At 33.3% G+C, this 15042-nt stretch overlaps 1 protein-coding gene across 2 annotated transcripts in view; it reads right to left on the reverse strand.

The window, feature by feature from the left end:
• Gpm6a (glycoprotein M6A) overlaps window positions 1–15042 on the reverse strand; it is a 231688-nt gene that overhangs the window by 24253 nt on the left and 192393 nt on the right. For both annotated transcript variants that reach the window (XM_048330354.1, XM_048330353.1), the window contains exon 2: window positions 8078–8270. In XM_048330354.1, coding sequence (XP_048186311.1) covers window positions 8078–8270 — 193 coding nt within the window. The remainder of the gene's footprint in view (window positions 1–8077; window positions 8271–15042) is intronic.

The raw sequence follows: 15042 nt of genomic DNA on the forward strand, positions 1-15042 counted from the left end.
ATACATTAAACTATTGGTAGTATAAGCACGCTGTCATAGAGCAGGCCTGTAGAACTTTCTCATCTTACAGGACCGAAACCACACTGTTGCACAGCATTCTTCTTTTTTTCATGCTCACCTGGCCCCATGTAATCATCATTCCATTTTTGTTTCTATGAGTTTCACTATGCTAGATTTCCCATATAAGTGCTGTCATTGTACTTCTGCTGACTGGCTTATTTTACTTAATATAAAGTCCTTCCAGTTTATTCAAGGTATAATGTGTAGTGCGATTTTCACTTTTGGATGCCCACATAATATTCCATTGCATCTGTAATCAATTTAACTGTATCCCACTCATCCATCTACAGATATTTCCACTGTTTTGAAACCATGTGTGTTGAAAAATGTTGCAAAATAAACATTGCAGTGCAGGCATCTCTTCAAAATCTTTATTTCTGTTATTTCTTAACAGAAATAGCTCAAGTAAGATCAATAGATCCTATGAAAATTTCTAATTTTTTTAATGGACCATTAATATTTTCCTAGCAGCTGTGGCATTTTACATTTCTGCCTATCATGCATAAGGATTTAGGGCTTGCCTTTAAATCAATTCACTTTAGGTTGCTTTTGGGTTAGATGTAAGATGAATCTAATTTCATTCATTTGCATGACTATATCTTGTTTGCCCATATCATTTGCTGTAGAGAACATCTTTTCTCCATTTCTGTAGAGACCATCTTGGACCTTCATTGAAAACAACTTGACTCTTTATGTGTGGGCTTATCTCTAGACTTTCTGTTATCTTCCATTGGTCTATGCCTTTTTGTTTTTTTGCCAATACCAGAATGTATTTATTATGTAAACTTTCTTGTTTTGAAATAAAGACACGTGAGGTCTCCACCTTTATTCTTCCTGTCAATAAATATTATTTTGCTTTTCAGAAGTTTTTGTGATTTTTTTAATGAATTTTAGGATTGAATAACTTCTTTATTGTAATATTGAATTAGGGATTTAAAAGACACATGAACTGGGACCAGTTTTACCGCATTAAAGGTAAGGGTGAAACTTTTTTACACAAATGTTGAATTTATCAATGATATCCTAGATTTCCAGATGGATAATAGTTCTGTCAATACCTTGATTTCAGCTTTTTTCAATAAACCTAGAAAGACCTATTTCTGATTTCTGCAAAACTGTAAGATAATGAACTGTTTAATGTTAAAGACACTAACATGTGGCAATTACTTTTATGCAACAATAGGAAGTAAACACATCAAGATTACAAATGGCATGATGATAAGATTTTAAGCAATCTTTATTTGCAGTCCAGATTGTTTCCCTAATGTATTCCTAAGAAAAAATTTATAGTGTCCAGAAAACAATATTTGATTGATAAGGGCAAAAAGCCTCTTTCTTTTCTAATATCAGAAATGATTATTTTTGATAAAGTGATAGATAAAAATTAATAGTATTTTAACTTACTTTCATTAGTTAACTAGTATGGGTATGTATACATTTGTAAGTTACTAATCTTTAGTATTTTATTGGTCTACTTGCTTTTGTATTTTGCCTTTGTTATTAGAATATTTTGTTATTGGACCAGTGTCTTTGTTTATCAAAATGAAGAACTAATAACATGTAGGCTTCATTTTCATCTCTATTATAATGTGCATTTCAATGTGATTCTAACACTTTAGCACATAAGATTTTAATTTTATGAGGGAAATACAGAAATCACTTATTTCCTTTATTATTTCTTACATTGTGGATATACTGTTTCCTTACAATAAGTGAAAATTTTATTTTCTTGTTTTACAAACTAGCATATATTTCAATATATACTTGGCAGTGTTTTAGTAAAACTATGAAAAATAAAATTTTATATGTACTTACTGGTACTTTCATCCATTTGCATCACTTTGTCCTCTTTTCATCCTTCCCATGGGATATTATTTTTCATGTATATGTTAATACCAGACAGTATTAATCATTGTAACTTCTACACTGCAAAATTTGCTAAGCCTCATGTGTCCCAGAACTTTATTAAAGTTAAATGACACTGATTCTGTCTGTCTATTGTGATGCAGATGGCGCTTTGTTCTCACATCTTTTGTATGTCCCTCTAAGGACTAGGAAATTTTCTTGCTTTGTGATATAGTCCTAAAGACTAGTCCTGTGATTGGCAATGTTCTAGCCCCATGCTTTGACAAAAGATTAGCTTGAAAAAGAAATGTGTGCATTTGACATAGAAATATAATAAATCATTAGTTTAAAATATATTTGCAAACTTGATAGTCACTTTAACCCCATTAGTGAAAAGAGCACTATTACTACAGAAAGTGTTCTTTAATCAACATGACTAAGTGAATTCCAGATTGTAAGTATCAGAACTAAAAGCTCATTAACACCTGTATCTAAACACCTCCTAACCAGGCAACTTATTTCATGCCAAAGCAATCTGTCCTTCCTTGAAAATTTGACTTCTGGAAAGTCTTAATACCCCACCCAAAATATTTCTCTATAAATTAAAATCTTTGGACACCCTCTTTCACCATAAAAAAACTGAAAAAAAAAAACCCACCAAGTTTCTTCTTTCTACTGGATCAGTTTTCAAAAAAAGAAAATCATTTGAATGAAAATACCATGCCCTTATTTAGAGATCTTTCCTTAAAGTTTCTGAATTCTTGTGCTTTTGAATGTTGGAAAAGAGAATAGAAATTATCTTCCATGTCTGAAACTTTTTCATATGTTTGCTTTTAATGAAATCTCTTCCCCTGCCAAACAGTAACACAAGCAGAAAACCCTGGCAGAAAAACAGGCATTAGGAAGTGTGATAATAGACATTAAAATTGTGATCCAGCTTCAAGAATGATATATCACCCTCATAATCATCATTTATCTTCACTACCAACATCATAATAGTAAATAATGGCTTGTTGCTTATTTTATAGAAGTCATGTTGTAATTGTTGTAACCCATCAGCTACTTGTATCCATGTCAAATCCTTTCAAAGTACATAACATTAGTTTGTCCCTTTTACTAATGAAAAACTGAGGTAGAGATTTTAATTAATTTATTTTATCTAGAAAGAGGCAAAAACAACACAGAACAAAACCAGATTTTAGATTATCTATTTGAACTCCTATGGTCTAGGCATTTGGTTTTTTTGTTGATGTTCTAAATTAGAGTTCAGTTTATTTTTAAAAATAATAATTTGAGAGATACCAGCCTGGCTGAATTGCATCATTTGATGAATTATGTCAAAGGTCAAGCCTTAAATAAAATTATTTTCTAATTAAATAAAATTATTAAATAAATTTATTTTCTAATATAAATTCTAGCTATAAATTCAACTGTATTTGACTCCACAGAGTGGATCAGTAATCTCACATCAACATTCTAATTTAATGGTCAATACCCTGCATCACTGTAGATTTTCTGCACATAGCTATGGTTCCTGTTAGCCTGTGAAGCCTTGTTAGGATGATATTCTTTCTCATTCTTATCCATCAAACTGCTGATAATTCTTGCTTATTTCATTAATTTCCAAGGAATAAAGATCAAGCCCAAGAAAAATTAAATATTTAAATAAAACCAATTAACCTATTTTTATCTCAGCATATTAGGTACTTTTGTTTTGCAATGTTAAAGAAATCATGATCTGGAAAACTCTAGATTTTACAACAGGGATCTGAAATCACAGTTAAAATTTTTTAATTAAAATGTAGTCTGAAGATAAATGACATAAATGAACATTTGTTTTAATTTTTCAAAGCCCAATACCATTCCTATTGAATAAAGTATAGGAGGTAGGACTGACCTTTCCTTAGGCTCTCAGAAGGGTTGATCAGGAAGCCCAGCTCTTCCTTAATTGTTTGGAGCTTGTTTTGATAGTCAATTTTCTAACTAGTCCTAACATTTGATTTTGTATGAATGAATGCCTTTCTTCTTTCTCACATTGTCACATAACACATATGAGACTCAATACCAACACGTTGTTAGGCTTTCTTAGATAAGAAAGTCTGAATGGCAAACTAGAAATTTTTTCTCATCTGGCAGTATGCAATTAAGATTAATAAGCTATTTCCAATGTTGAGTGAGCCACAGTAGCTATTAACCCCACAGAAGCATGGCTTGAGTATAAGAATATTGCCTAAATGAAGCAGGGAATTTGATTACTCACTCATTATGACAAGATTGGATCCAATAACCAACTTGGATTTGAGAAACTATGTTTATAGCTTAAGAGATAAAAGGTTTTGAGAAACTAACTAGATGAGGGCAGTCAGATCAAACTGAAATTTCTGTCCAGAATTTCACAAGCTTTGAGAAAATCCTTCTCTCTCTCTCTGTCTCTCTGTGTCTCTGTGTGTATCTCTCTCTCTCTCTCTCTCTCTCTCTCTCTCTCTCTCTCTGTGTGTGTGTGTGTGTGTCTCTCTTTCTCTAGGAAAGGTGTTCAAATGTCAAAGGAATTGTGAAAATAGTTTATGAGGTAACATCAAGGACTATAGCATCTAGAGATTTCAGATTGCCTCTCATGTAGATGCAGATGACATTCAGAATGTCATTCAGTATTTCTGAAGTACAGTTTTCATAAGGATGAAAATTAATTGTAAACTATGTATAAAAATGTATGTGCCTCTCTTTAGAGTTGGCGGTATTGACTCTGTCCACTTATTTGTATGTATTAAAGTAGAGACAGAGAGGAAGAGAGAGAGGGAGGGAAGGAGAATTTATGGCCCTGGGTATAGAGAATAACTGAGAAATTACTCCCACTGATAGAATTGCCAGGTTTTGAGAGATTGTTTTTCTTTTAGTTCGCCCACCCAATAAGCCGGCTTCTCTTTCTTTCTAACTATGAGTGGAAGAATACTTGATTTGGTTGAATTAGTCATCAAGCTATGGAAAAAGCAAGGAATAATCTTCATAAGTTACTAAAATGATCCCAATCTTATCTCCACAATCAGGATTACACATTCCTTCTTTTGTTTCTTCAAATTTTTATTATCAAACTGATACACATTCCTTCTTATACTTACTTCCAAGCAAGATGTGTCACCTTCAATCTCCACTGCTCCACATCTCCTTACCTATTTCCTTTCTTTCCTCTTCATCTTTTCAATTTCTCTGATACATCCTTGCTTAAGGAATCACTCCCACCTGTAATCCTTTCTACAAACTTCAAATCTGTCAAGTGCCACTAACCACACTGAGAAGTCTATACTACCTATTTTCATATCTTCCTATAATATTTTCATAAGATATCTGTTGACAGGAAGAGAGATTTACTCCATTTAATATTTATTCAATATCTGTAAAAGGTATTTAAGTAATTTGAATCATAAAAAGAAAAATAAATTTTCAATTGATGTTTCCAATCTAAATGATGTTCTTACTGTTCCAAACATGTTGTCTTGGCTTCACATTTAATTTTTCATAGATAGAAGAAAGTATCATACAACACATATGATCTCTAAGAGTGTCTGAACTGCCTCTCAGTGCCTCTAGAACTATTGTATCATTCTGTCATATGTTAGTGTTTGACATATAAGTATCAAACATATAACTTGACATTTGGTCAATAGATGTATGAATTCATTTCATTTATTATGTTTATGATTCCTTTTAAACTTCCATAACTGAATTTTGCAATTTGAATATAGACTAAATATAGAGAATCTGTAGATTTTAAGAACATCTGTGGTAGCTTAAAATAATGAACAGTGAGAACATATTTTGTCCAGGATAGGCTGTGCTATAACTAACACGAAAATGTCATTTTTCTCACATTAAAGTATAGCCCTGCAATCTTCTTCCTAAAACTCTTCAAACTAACTAGCAACAACCCAAGGATTTCCAGAGAATTTAGCTCTCATTCCAAATGATGAATGTCCATTATAAACTTAGAGATTGATTTATGCCATTTGAATCAAAAGCATTCATAGTTGTTAGGATTTAGTTTAATGTATGCATTTACATTTTATTTGATATAAATCAGTAAATTATACTGGGGCTTAGAAATTTTAATTTAATGAAAAATGCAAATTTTTAGAATAAGTTTGTAAATTTATGTTGCAGTGTGAAATATAGATAGAACTTTTAATTTGATGATAAGTATTCATTTCCCTTTTTAGTGACATTAGTAATATTCTAGTAATACATACTTATGGACTCTTTTGATAATCATTTCTTTGTAAACACTCACATCTTCTGATCAATATAGACGGGGTTTGCAAAGTGTGTTTAGGTTGGGGCTGGGGATATGGCCTAGTGGCAAGAGTGCTTGCCTCATATACATGAGGCCCTGGGTTCAATTCCCCAGCACCACATATAAAGAAAACAGCCAGAAGTGGCGCTGTGGCTCAAGTGGCAGAGTGCTAGCCTTGAGCAAAAAGAAGCCAGGGACAGTGCTCAGGCCCTGAGTCCAAGCCCCAGGACTGGAAAAAAAAAAAAAAAAAAGAGTGTTTAGGTTATTCAATCTAACATTATCCTCATTCCTTTTGTTTACATTGAGTATAATTGCAGCCATTTTTTCAAAATTATTACTCAAGTGCTTGAAATTTCCGCACATTTTAGATGATCATAAATATTTTTGGTCCCAAATATTCTGCTGTGCTTTTTATCTGGGGAAATATTCCCTTTAGCCATAAAATAAAGAATACTTTGTTGAAGAATTTCTAGAAATGAGCAATTTATTCTTTTTTATTTTCATAGAGCATTACCATCTTTAATGAATAAAATAATAAATATAAGTTATTAAAATATCTTGTTCAAGTCAATCAACATGTAATTGGTAGATAAGAATTCTAGCAATATTATATTTTTTTCTATTTTATTGTTGGAGAATATTTGTCCTCCCTCTATCCAGGAAATTGTGCAGGCTGTCTTTTCTTAAGAGTTATAATTATATCAAGACAGTAGCATCAAATCTGCAAATATCAGAAATGTGATCAACATAGTTTTGATTGAAGGAAATGAGTTAAAAACAAAGCTATATGAAAATTTAGATAAAGACTAAGGTTTCAATCTAAAATTATCTCATTTCAGAAAAACGGTTTATGCAGGAAAATGACCAAAGACGGAATATGAAATCCATATTACTATCAAGGAAATGCAATGAATTGAGGAGTTGAATGATTAACAAAACTAATGGTTCTTGAAACAAATAGTAGTTGAGTTTCTCCTCCCCAAAATAAGCTACATTAAACAGTTATTTTCCTATTGTGAGTATGAACAACTGAACAGATGATAGGAGATATATTTCTCTCATTTGATAAGCAGTAATAAAGGACTGAATGGAAACACCAAACATTAGATAACAATCAGTTGGAGTTGTCTTTCTTTTTTCTTTGGAGCTGTCCTTCTTAAAAATTGTTTAGACATAATCTTAATTTTACACTTTAAAGTAGAAAAGTGTAACTGAAACTTCTAAGACAACTGTTAAGTGTTTTCTTATAATACCTATCTTTACCAAATACCTTGAACATTTTTCATGACCCTCGCATATTTTCACCATAGTGTAGAAAGTAAGATGCTATTCCTACAGTCCACGTTCGGATTTTGTTTTTAAGGTAGGGACGAGTTTGGGGTTTGGTTGATCCTAGAATTAATTGTACAAACTAGACGTGTGTGTGTGTGTGTGTGTGTGTATGTGTGTGTATTTTCCTATCCTTTTTTTTTTTTTTTTTTTTTGGCCAGTCCTGGGCCTTGGACTCAGGGCCTGAGCACTGTCCCTGGCTTCTTCCCGCTCAAGGCTAGCACTCTGCCACTTGAGCCACAGCGCCGCTTCTGGCCGTTTTCTGTATATGTGGTGCTGGGGAATCGAACCTAGGGCCTCGTGTATCCGAGGCAGACACTCTTGCCACTAGGCTATATCCCCAGCCCTATTTTCCTATTCTTTACTCTTTATATTCAACACAAGTTAGTTTGGCCTCAGACCCTATATGAAGATTATGACAGAACCCAAGGCACTTACGATTAAGATATGGACTTTGTTCTTATGTGCATTATCACTACACTTAGCTCTAGACACTTACATACACAAGGAAGTAAATACTGTACAGTCTATGTGAGATGCCATATGAGAATGACTTACATGGTGAATACATCTAGTGTGTCTCCAGCAGTTCTCGCCATCTCAAAGTAGGTTTGAAGAATGTTGACGGTTCCCGAAAGGGCTTCATGACCACAGCCACAGAACAGGGCAACCCCCGCATAAAGCAGGATGGTGGCGATCAGAGATGCATAGGGAATCCCCCCCAAGCATTTGATACAGCACTCGAAGCAGCCTGTAGATAATGAAGAGAAAACAAAAGAAGTTAATTTTTCATACTTTGGATGATTTAAGTAACAAAGATTTTTCCCCCTGATTTGGCACTATAGGAAATCATGCTTGTATTGACAGTGAACACCAGTTTAAACATAAAAATCAAATTTTAGCATGACTTAGAGGGAGTAATAACGAGGTACCTTATATTATGGCTCTTTCTCCAACAATAGGAGATGCTACTCATGGCTGAGGATCTCCACTTTCACCCCCAAATCCACAGGTATTCCTTTGCTACCAAGATTTCCTATGATAAACCTAGCACACAAAAATGTGCTTGTTTTTATTTTCCAGGCTTGTTTTTATTGCAATGATATCTATCTTGGCCATCTCTGTGGCTCTGTATTTCAATGATCTGAAACCTATTAATGCCTTGCAAATTCATCTTACTGTTTTTGACCAACAGGTTGCAAACATAGAATAGAATGTAATACATACTATCTGAATACATTGCCTATAGCAAAAGAAATTCATTTTTAGTTTAAATGTCCTTTATTTAGTGACTCATAATGTAAGTCTGAATTAGTTCTATGGCTCATGTTTTAAAAATAAATGAGAAAACCATTGACAGTAGATAAGAGAGAACAAATAGGTTAGAATCTTGAACTTAGCTTAATTTTTAACAGTATACTTTTGATTTTATCATCTGTGGAAACAGGGAATGACTTTCATAATGGTTATTGTGAGACTAAATAAGTGAATATGTAAAAACAGTTTTGAATATAATGACTCCAAAAATATTACCTACCATTACTAGAAACCACTTTAACTATTATTAACAATAATTATCCAACTGAAATAGGGTTGTCAAAAATTTTTGACCAAAAAAGCCACTTATTCTTTTTGAAGTTTCATCACCTAAATCTTTGAAACACAGCTCTTAGCACTAGAAAACTATGGGTGAAAACATTCATATGTTGCAGTAAGAAATGTTGATGAACTATTATGAACTAGGAAAGAATGTTGACAAATTAACCATACCCACAAAGATTATCTTAGTTTCCAACAGATTGCTTCTATCCTACCCCTTCTCAGTTCACATTCTTAAGGGTTTTTTTTTGTTTTTTTTTTGCCAGTCCTGGGGCTTGAACTCAGGCCTGAGCACTGTCCCTGGCTTCTCTTTGCTCAAGGCTAGCACTCTACCACTTGAGCAACAGCTCCAATTCTGGCTTTTTCTATATGTATGTTGCTGAGGAATTGAACCCAGGGCTTCATGTACACAAGGCGAGCACTTTACCACTAGGCCATATTCGCAGCCCTCCAAATTCTTACTCTAGAGATGCCCTCCACCTTTTGTTCCTTTTCAAACTTTCTGTTCAAATCTCACATGGTCCACAGGATATCCTATCTCCTACCCCAACGTAGTTAAGTAATTTTCCTGGAATTTTTTCAAAAATAAATAACAAATGAAGTTTAAAAGTGGATAGGGATTATGGAATGTAGACCACTCATAATAAGATATGTGGATGTTTTATTTAGAAGATACTTATGAATGGAGCATGACTACTTCAAAATGCTTGGGTACAATGTTCTAGATTGATCCTGGTGTGAAATATTTGCAAATACATAAGGGGATACCTTGAGGATGGGATTGATATTTAAACAAAAAATCTCTTAAATTTTATAGACACAAATATTTCTATATATAGGCTGAAGGCAATTTTATAAAATATTTTTAGTGTATCTTCATTCTGTGATCTAACACATGAGATCAGGTATGGGATTTCCAAGTGACAGCATCAAGACTCAAAAAGGTTTCAGATTTGGAAGTATTCTGAATTTCAAACTTCAGCTCAATATATATATGTATATATATACATATATATACACATACATACATATACATATATATACATGTGTACATATATCCATATATACATGCATATATATGGATATATAGACATGTGCTCTACATATGACATGTAGAGTATATATATATATATATAGAATGTATATACATATATATGTGGCAAGAGATAATTGCAAAATTCCTGTGTGAAGTGACTCTCTGTTCACAGATTGAGCTAGACTGCTATTATGATATTTCTCATTGAATTGATGTCTTGAGAATTATAGCCCAGAGGAAGTTATAAAGGGAGTCTGAATACCTCCTGGCTTTTATAGATCTGCTCATACAACAAAAACCATTTCCTGAACCTGCCTCCGGGGGACGGACACACACACACACACACACACACACTCACTTACACACACGGGGAAGTAGAAAAGGTTACAACAGCTTGATACTTCATATAGCAGAAAAAAATTCACAAGCAGATGGTTGCGACCAGTGTGTGTAGTATCTGAATGTCATTGAACACAATTTCAAATAGAGATTAACAGGGTGGCAGAGAAACCTTTGAACTATTTTCTTTAATATTCTAAAATTCTCCTCTCACTAATTGCTTAACAAGATGGGGGAAAATTGTGTTAAATATGAACAAAACCAAAGAAATACTCCTTTGACTCAAAAAGAATTTCAAATCCCATTTCTCCATGATGTATTTTCTGTGTTAATCTCAAAACGCTTGATATATCTTGGAAACACCAACACCTTGGAAAATGAAAACAATATCAACAACACAAAAAACCCCACTTGATACAGTTATTCATCTATAGCCATCTTTTGAGATGTCAAGTAACAATGAATATCTCCAACAAAATCCTTGCAAGTAGAAGAAGCTCAAATAAGAAAAAGAATATCTAAACATCAAATATGTAAGTAGGAACTATATTTTCTGGATATTCAAGCTAGTTTGTGTTTAATTCACACATTTTTATTTTAATGTGTTTTAGATGTGCACTATTGTGTTCTATGCTAAGCTCTGTATCCTCAAGGAATAATGAACTCACAGTATTGGAAGATTAAATATAAACCTAATTAAATAGAATTTTTTAATTTAGAAATTTATGACAAATTTTAATAAATGAAAATTTCAATAAATGAATTAGGATGTAAATTCAAGTAAATGAAAATGGACAAGTCTGGAGTAAATGCATTTCCAAACGAGTTAAAAATCTCCAAATAAAATGAATCTATTTCACTTATTCCCTACTGAATGCCACCATTTAAATTCCTTATGCTATCTTTACTGACAAATACAATTTTCTGTAAGCCACCATTCCAGTGAGGTAAAGCCACAACAAATTCCATTCAAAACCTGATCCTCTCTGCAACACTTAAACACAAAGAAAAAAAAATATCTTGATCTCCATTGCACTTGTTAATGGATTGCATTCTAAGCCATCCTATTCTTGCAGTGAGTCTGACTTTAGTTCCTACTGGATTTAAAACTCTCTTAACTTCCATATGGAGCCGCATCATATCATTTCAGTATTCTCACCAGCTGCCAGAATCCCACATAGTGGCTGGCAGGGGAGCTTCTTTCCACCCACGGTGAAAAGCAGCCTTGGCAGAGCAAAAGAGTTGTCATAGCAACCATGTTCCTGGACCAGGAAGCACTCCCAATCATCACTGTTTAAGGGGAAGGATTCTCTGTCCTGTTTCTACTGAACAGAAAGTGCAAAAAGAAAAAAAAAAAACACCCTTATTAAATGAATATTAATGAAGGCAGCACTAGTAGAGTGCTAGCAATGGAGAAAAATACCTTTCTTCAGATAATTGCTATAGAAACAGTGAAGATCACTTTGCATAGAAATTATTTTCAATATTATGACAAGGTGTTATGAGAATAGGGACATTCATTTGTAAATAAACCTTCACTTCAGGATCAAATAATGAGGTATAATTGAAATATTATGGACATATGTCTATTCAGAAGCAATTGATATAGTCAGTTTCTGGTTATATTCTCTCAAGTGAAATAAAACAATGTCTTAATCTTAAAATGAAAACAAATATTTAAGGATTGTATGATATTATTCAATATTCTCTGAAATATTAGCATTTGACCAATATTTAGTGACACTAACACTGATTTGTATTATTATTAAAAAATTCAGGGAAGTTTGAAACAGCCTGGGTGCTGTCCCTTGGCTTCTTATTTTTTTTCCCAAGGCTAGCCCTTTACCACTTGAGCAACAGCACCACTTCCTGCTTTTTCTGAGTAGTTTCTTAGACATAAGAATCTCACAGACTTTCTTGCTCAGGCTGGCTTTGAACCACGATCCTCAGATTTCAGCCTCCTGAGTACCTAGGATTAGAGGCTTGAGCCACTAGTACCTGGCTTCTAATTACTGTTTAATAAGACATAATAAATTTATTATTAGTGAATATGCTTAATCCCTTTCATTTCTAAAAACTTAAAAATTATTTTTGTTCAGTTATGAATTAATGAATAATTTTGCATTTATTTTGATCATTATACTATCTTTAAAAACTTCTTTATTTCTTGTATTATTTGTACCTCTCTATCGTGTGTGTGTGTGTGTGTGTGTGTGTGTGTGTGTGTGTGTATGTACTGGAGTTTCGAGTCTGGGGTCTGGTGTTCTCACTCAACTTGACTGAACACAACTGATGCTTAACTACTTAAGCCATGTATCCATCCAACCAGCATTTTTGTCAGTTACTTGGAGAGAGAATTTCACTGCCTTCTCTGTCCTAGATGCCTTCTAATTGTAATGCTCTGAGTATAAACCCCTACATTAACTGACTCTTTATTAATTTGATGTTAGTATATTTTGGGAGGTAGAGCAGAAAGTTCATGAGTTGAAAGGCAGCCACACAACATAAACCCTGCCCCCAGAATAAGAACTGTTTTTTTTTAATCTACAATAGGCTTTGATATCATCTGAGGAAAAATATATGTAAACATTTCCTTTTGTTACTTCAATAAAATTTTCCAGGTTAAATGCAAGTTGCTAAAAATAAGTCATGCTATATTTTAATACATTGCTCAATTTCATGTTAACAGTTTGTTCAACATTTTAGCATTGATCCGTTCATTCAGCATGTAATTATTAAGCCACAGCCTGTCAGACATTGTGATAATTGCTAGCTGTGTACGTTAACAAAATCACAAAAATCCCTGCTCTCATTGTAGATGTGAGAGAAAAATAATAAACAAGGTGCTAAAGTAATATTGGTGAAATCATGATAAGTGCCAAAAAAAAAAAACCTAAACAGAGAAGTATTAGACGAATTCAATTTAGTTTTTAATAAAGAGTGCAGAAAAAGTCTAACTGAGGCAACATTTGTGAGAAGATGTAAAGATGACAATATGACAGCAAAATTTTTATTGAAGGCAAAGAATGAAATAAGTTGAACAAAAGATTAAAATGGAAACTGGAGACAAAAGAAAGCAATTTAAATGATAAGAACAGAAAGACCAGGATTTACAACCATATATAATGAGGTTAATTCATAAACTAGTTGAAATGGAAATCAGCTTATCATTAAAAAGTTAACAAATTAAAGCCCAAGTAACACGTCAAAAGTCTTCATTGAATTTCTCTTGGGAGGGATGAACCCCCTCTCTGGAATTCAAGATCTGAGAGTCCCAATACTGGTTTAAAGTTGCTTCAAGAGCTGTCCAAATTGAGAAACTGAATTCTAGCAATCAGTTTGGGTCATGGAAAATAAGCGTCTTCGACAAAGTTATCTTTAGCAAAGGGATATAACAAGCTAACAGCTCAAGTGATTTTTTTTCAGATAACTAAATCTGAAAATCTGTAACAATTCTATTTTAGTTTACAGATTTTACAGATCTTACACAATCTACAGATTATTTAAGAATCTCTAGAGGTGTTAATGGAGTAGAAGCAACCTGATTTTCTGTTATTCTTTTATACAGGAAGACATATTCCTTAGGTAGGAATAAAAGAACAATTGAGTAAACACTTAATTAGGCTGTTTGTGCCACTTTCTCACTACATTTTCCTCTACCTCATGTGGATACACAATTTGTCTTAATTTTCAGGAAGTTTTCTGAGCACTTAATACTTCCATACCCTGTCTACATAGGAGTCACTACCCAATTGAGCCTACATAATAATGGGAAATAAAATTTAAAAATTCTAGCTAGTTTTCAGAAATGTTTTCAAAATAACTTATTAACAAGATCATAAAATCAAATGACAGACTTGGTTGGGCAGGGTGTGGGTGGGGGTTGTGTGCAGACATGCTGGCCCTAGGCCTGAATTCAGGGTCTGGACCTGTCCTAAGTGTTTTGTTTGTTTGTTTGTTTTTGCTCAAAGCTAGTGTTCCATCACTTGAACCCCAGATCCACCTCTACCCTTTTTGGTGGTTAGTCAGAGATAACTGTCTTAAGGACTTTTGTACCAGTGCTGGCTTTCTAACTGTGATCCTCAGACCGCAGTCATCTGATTAGCTAGAATTAAAGTGTGAGCCACCAGCACTTGGCTTGAAATGACAGTTATAAAACATTGTACTTAGACAAACCAGCTTTTAATTTTCAAAGGAACACTTCTAGAAAGAGAGAGAAAGATTTACTGAGTTCAGAGGCAATCTTAATACTCTCTTAAGTTTGTGGCTAAATTTCCAAATACCCAGGAGTGATATCAAAAATAGCAATTGTAGGATACCCTCTCTTGAGAATCTCATCTGTTTCTATCAAGTTCTTCTGTTAAATTTGAATGACCTAAGGGAAGCATGTAATACCAAATTAATTTTTATTTTGCACTTAAATGCTTTAAAACTAGTTAATCCACAAGGAAAGACATTTAAGGAGTATTATTCTCAGAAATATAGACAAGTAATTACATAAAATATAAAGCATATAACTTTGTGGCCTCTGAGAAAACCGAGGAAAAGT

The sequence above is a fragment of the Perognathus longimembris genome, chromosome 21 (genome assembly GCF_023159225.1).
Source record: "Perognathus longimembris pacificus isolate PPM17 chromosome 21, ASM2315922v1, whole genome shotgun sequence".
Lineage (NCBI taxonomy): Eukaryota > Metazoa > Chordata > Mammalia > Rodentia > Heteromyidae > Perognathus > Perognathus longimembris.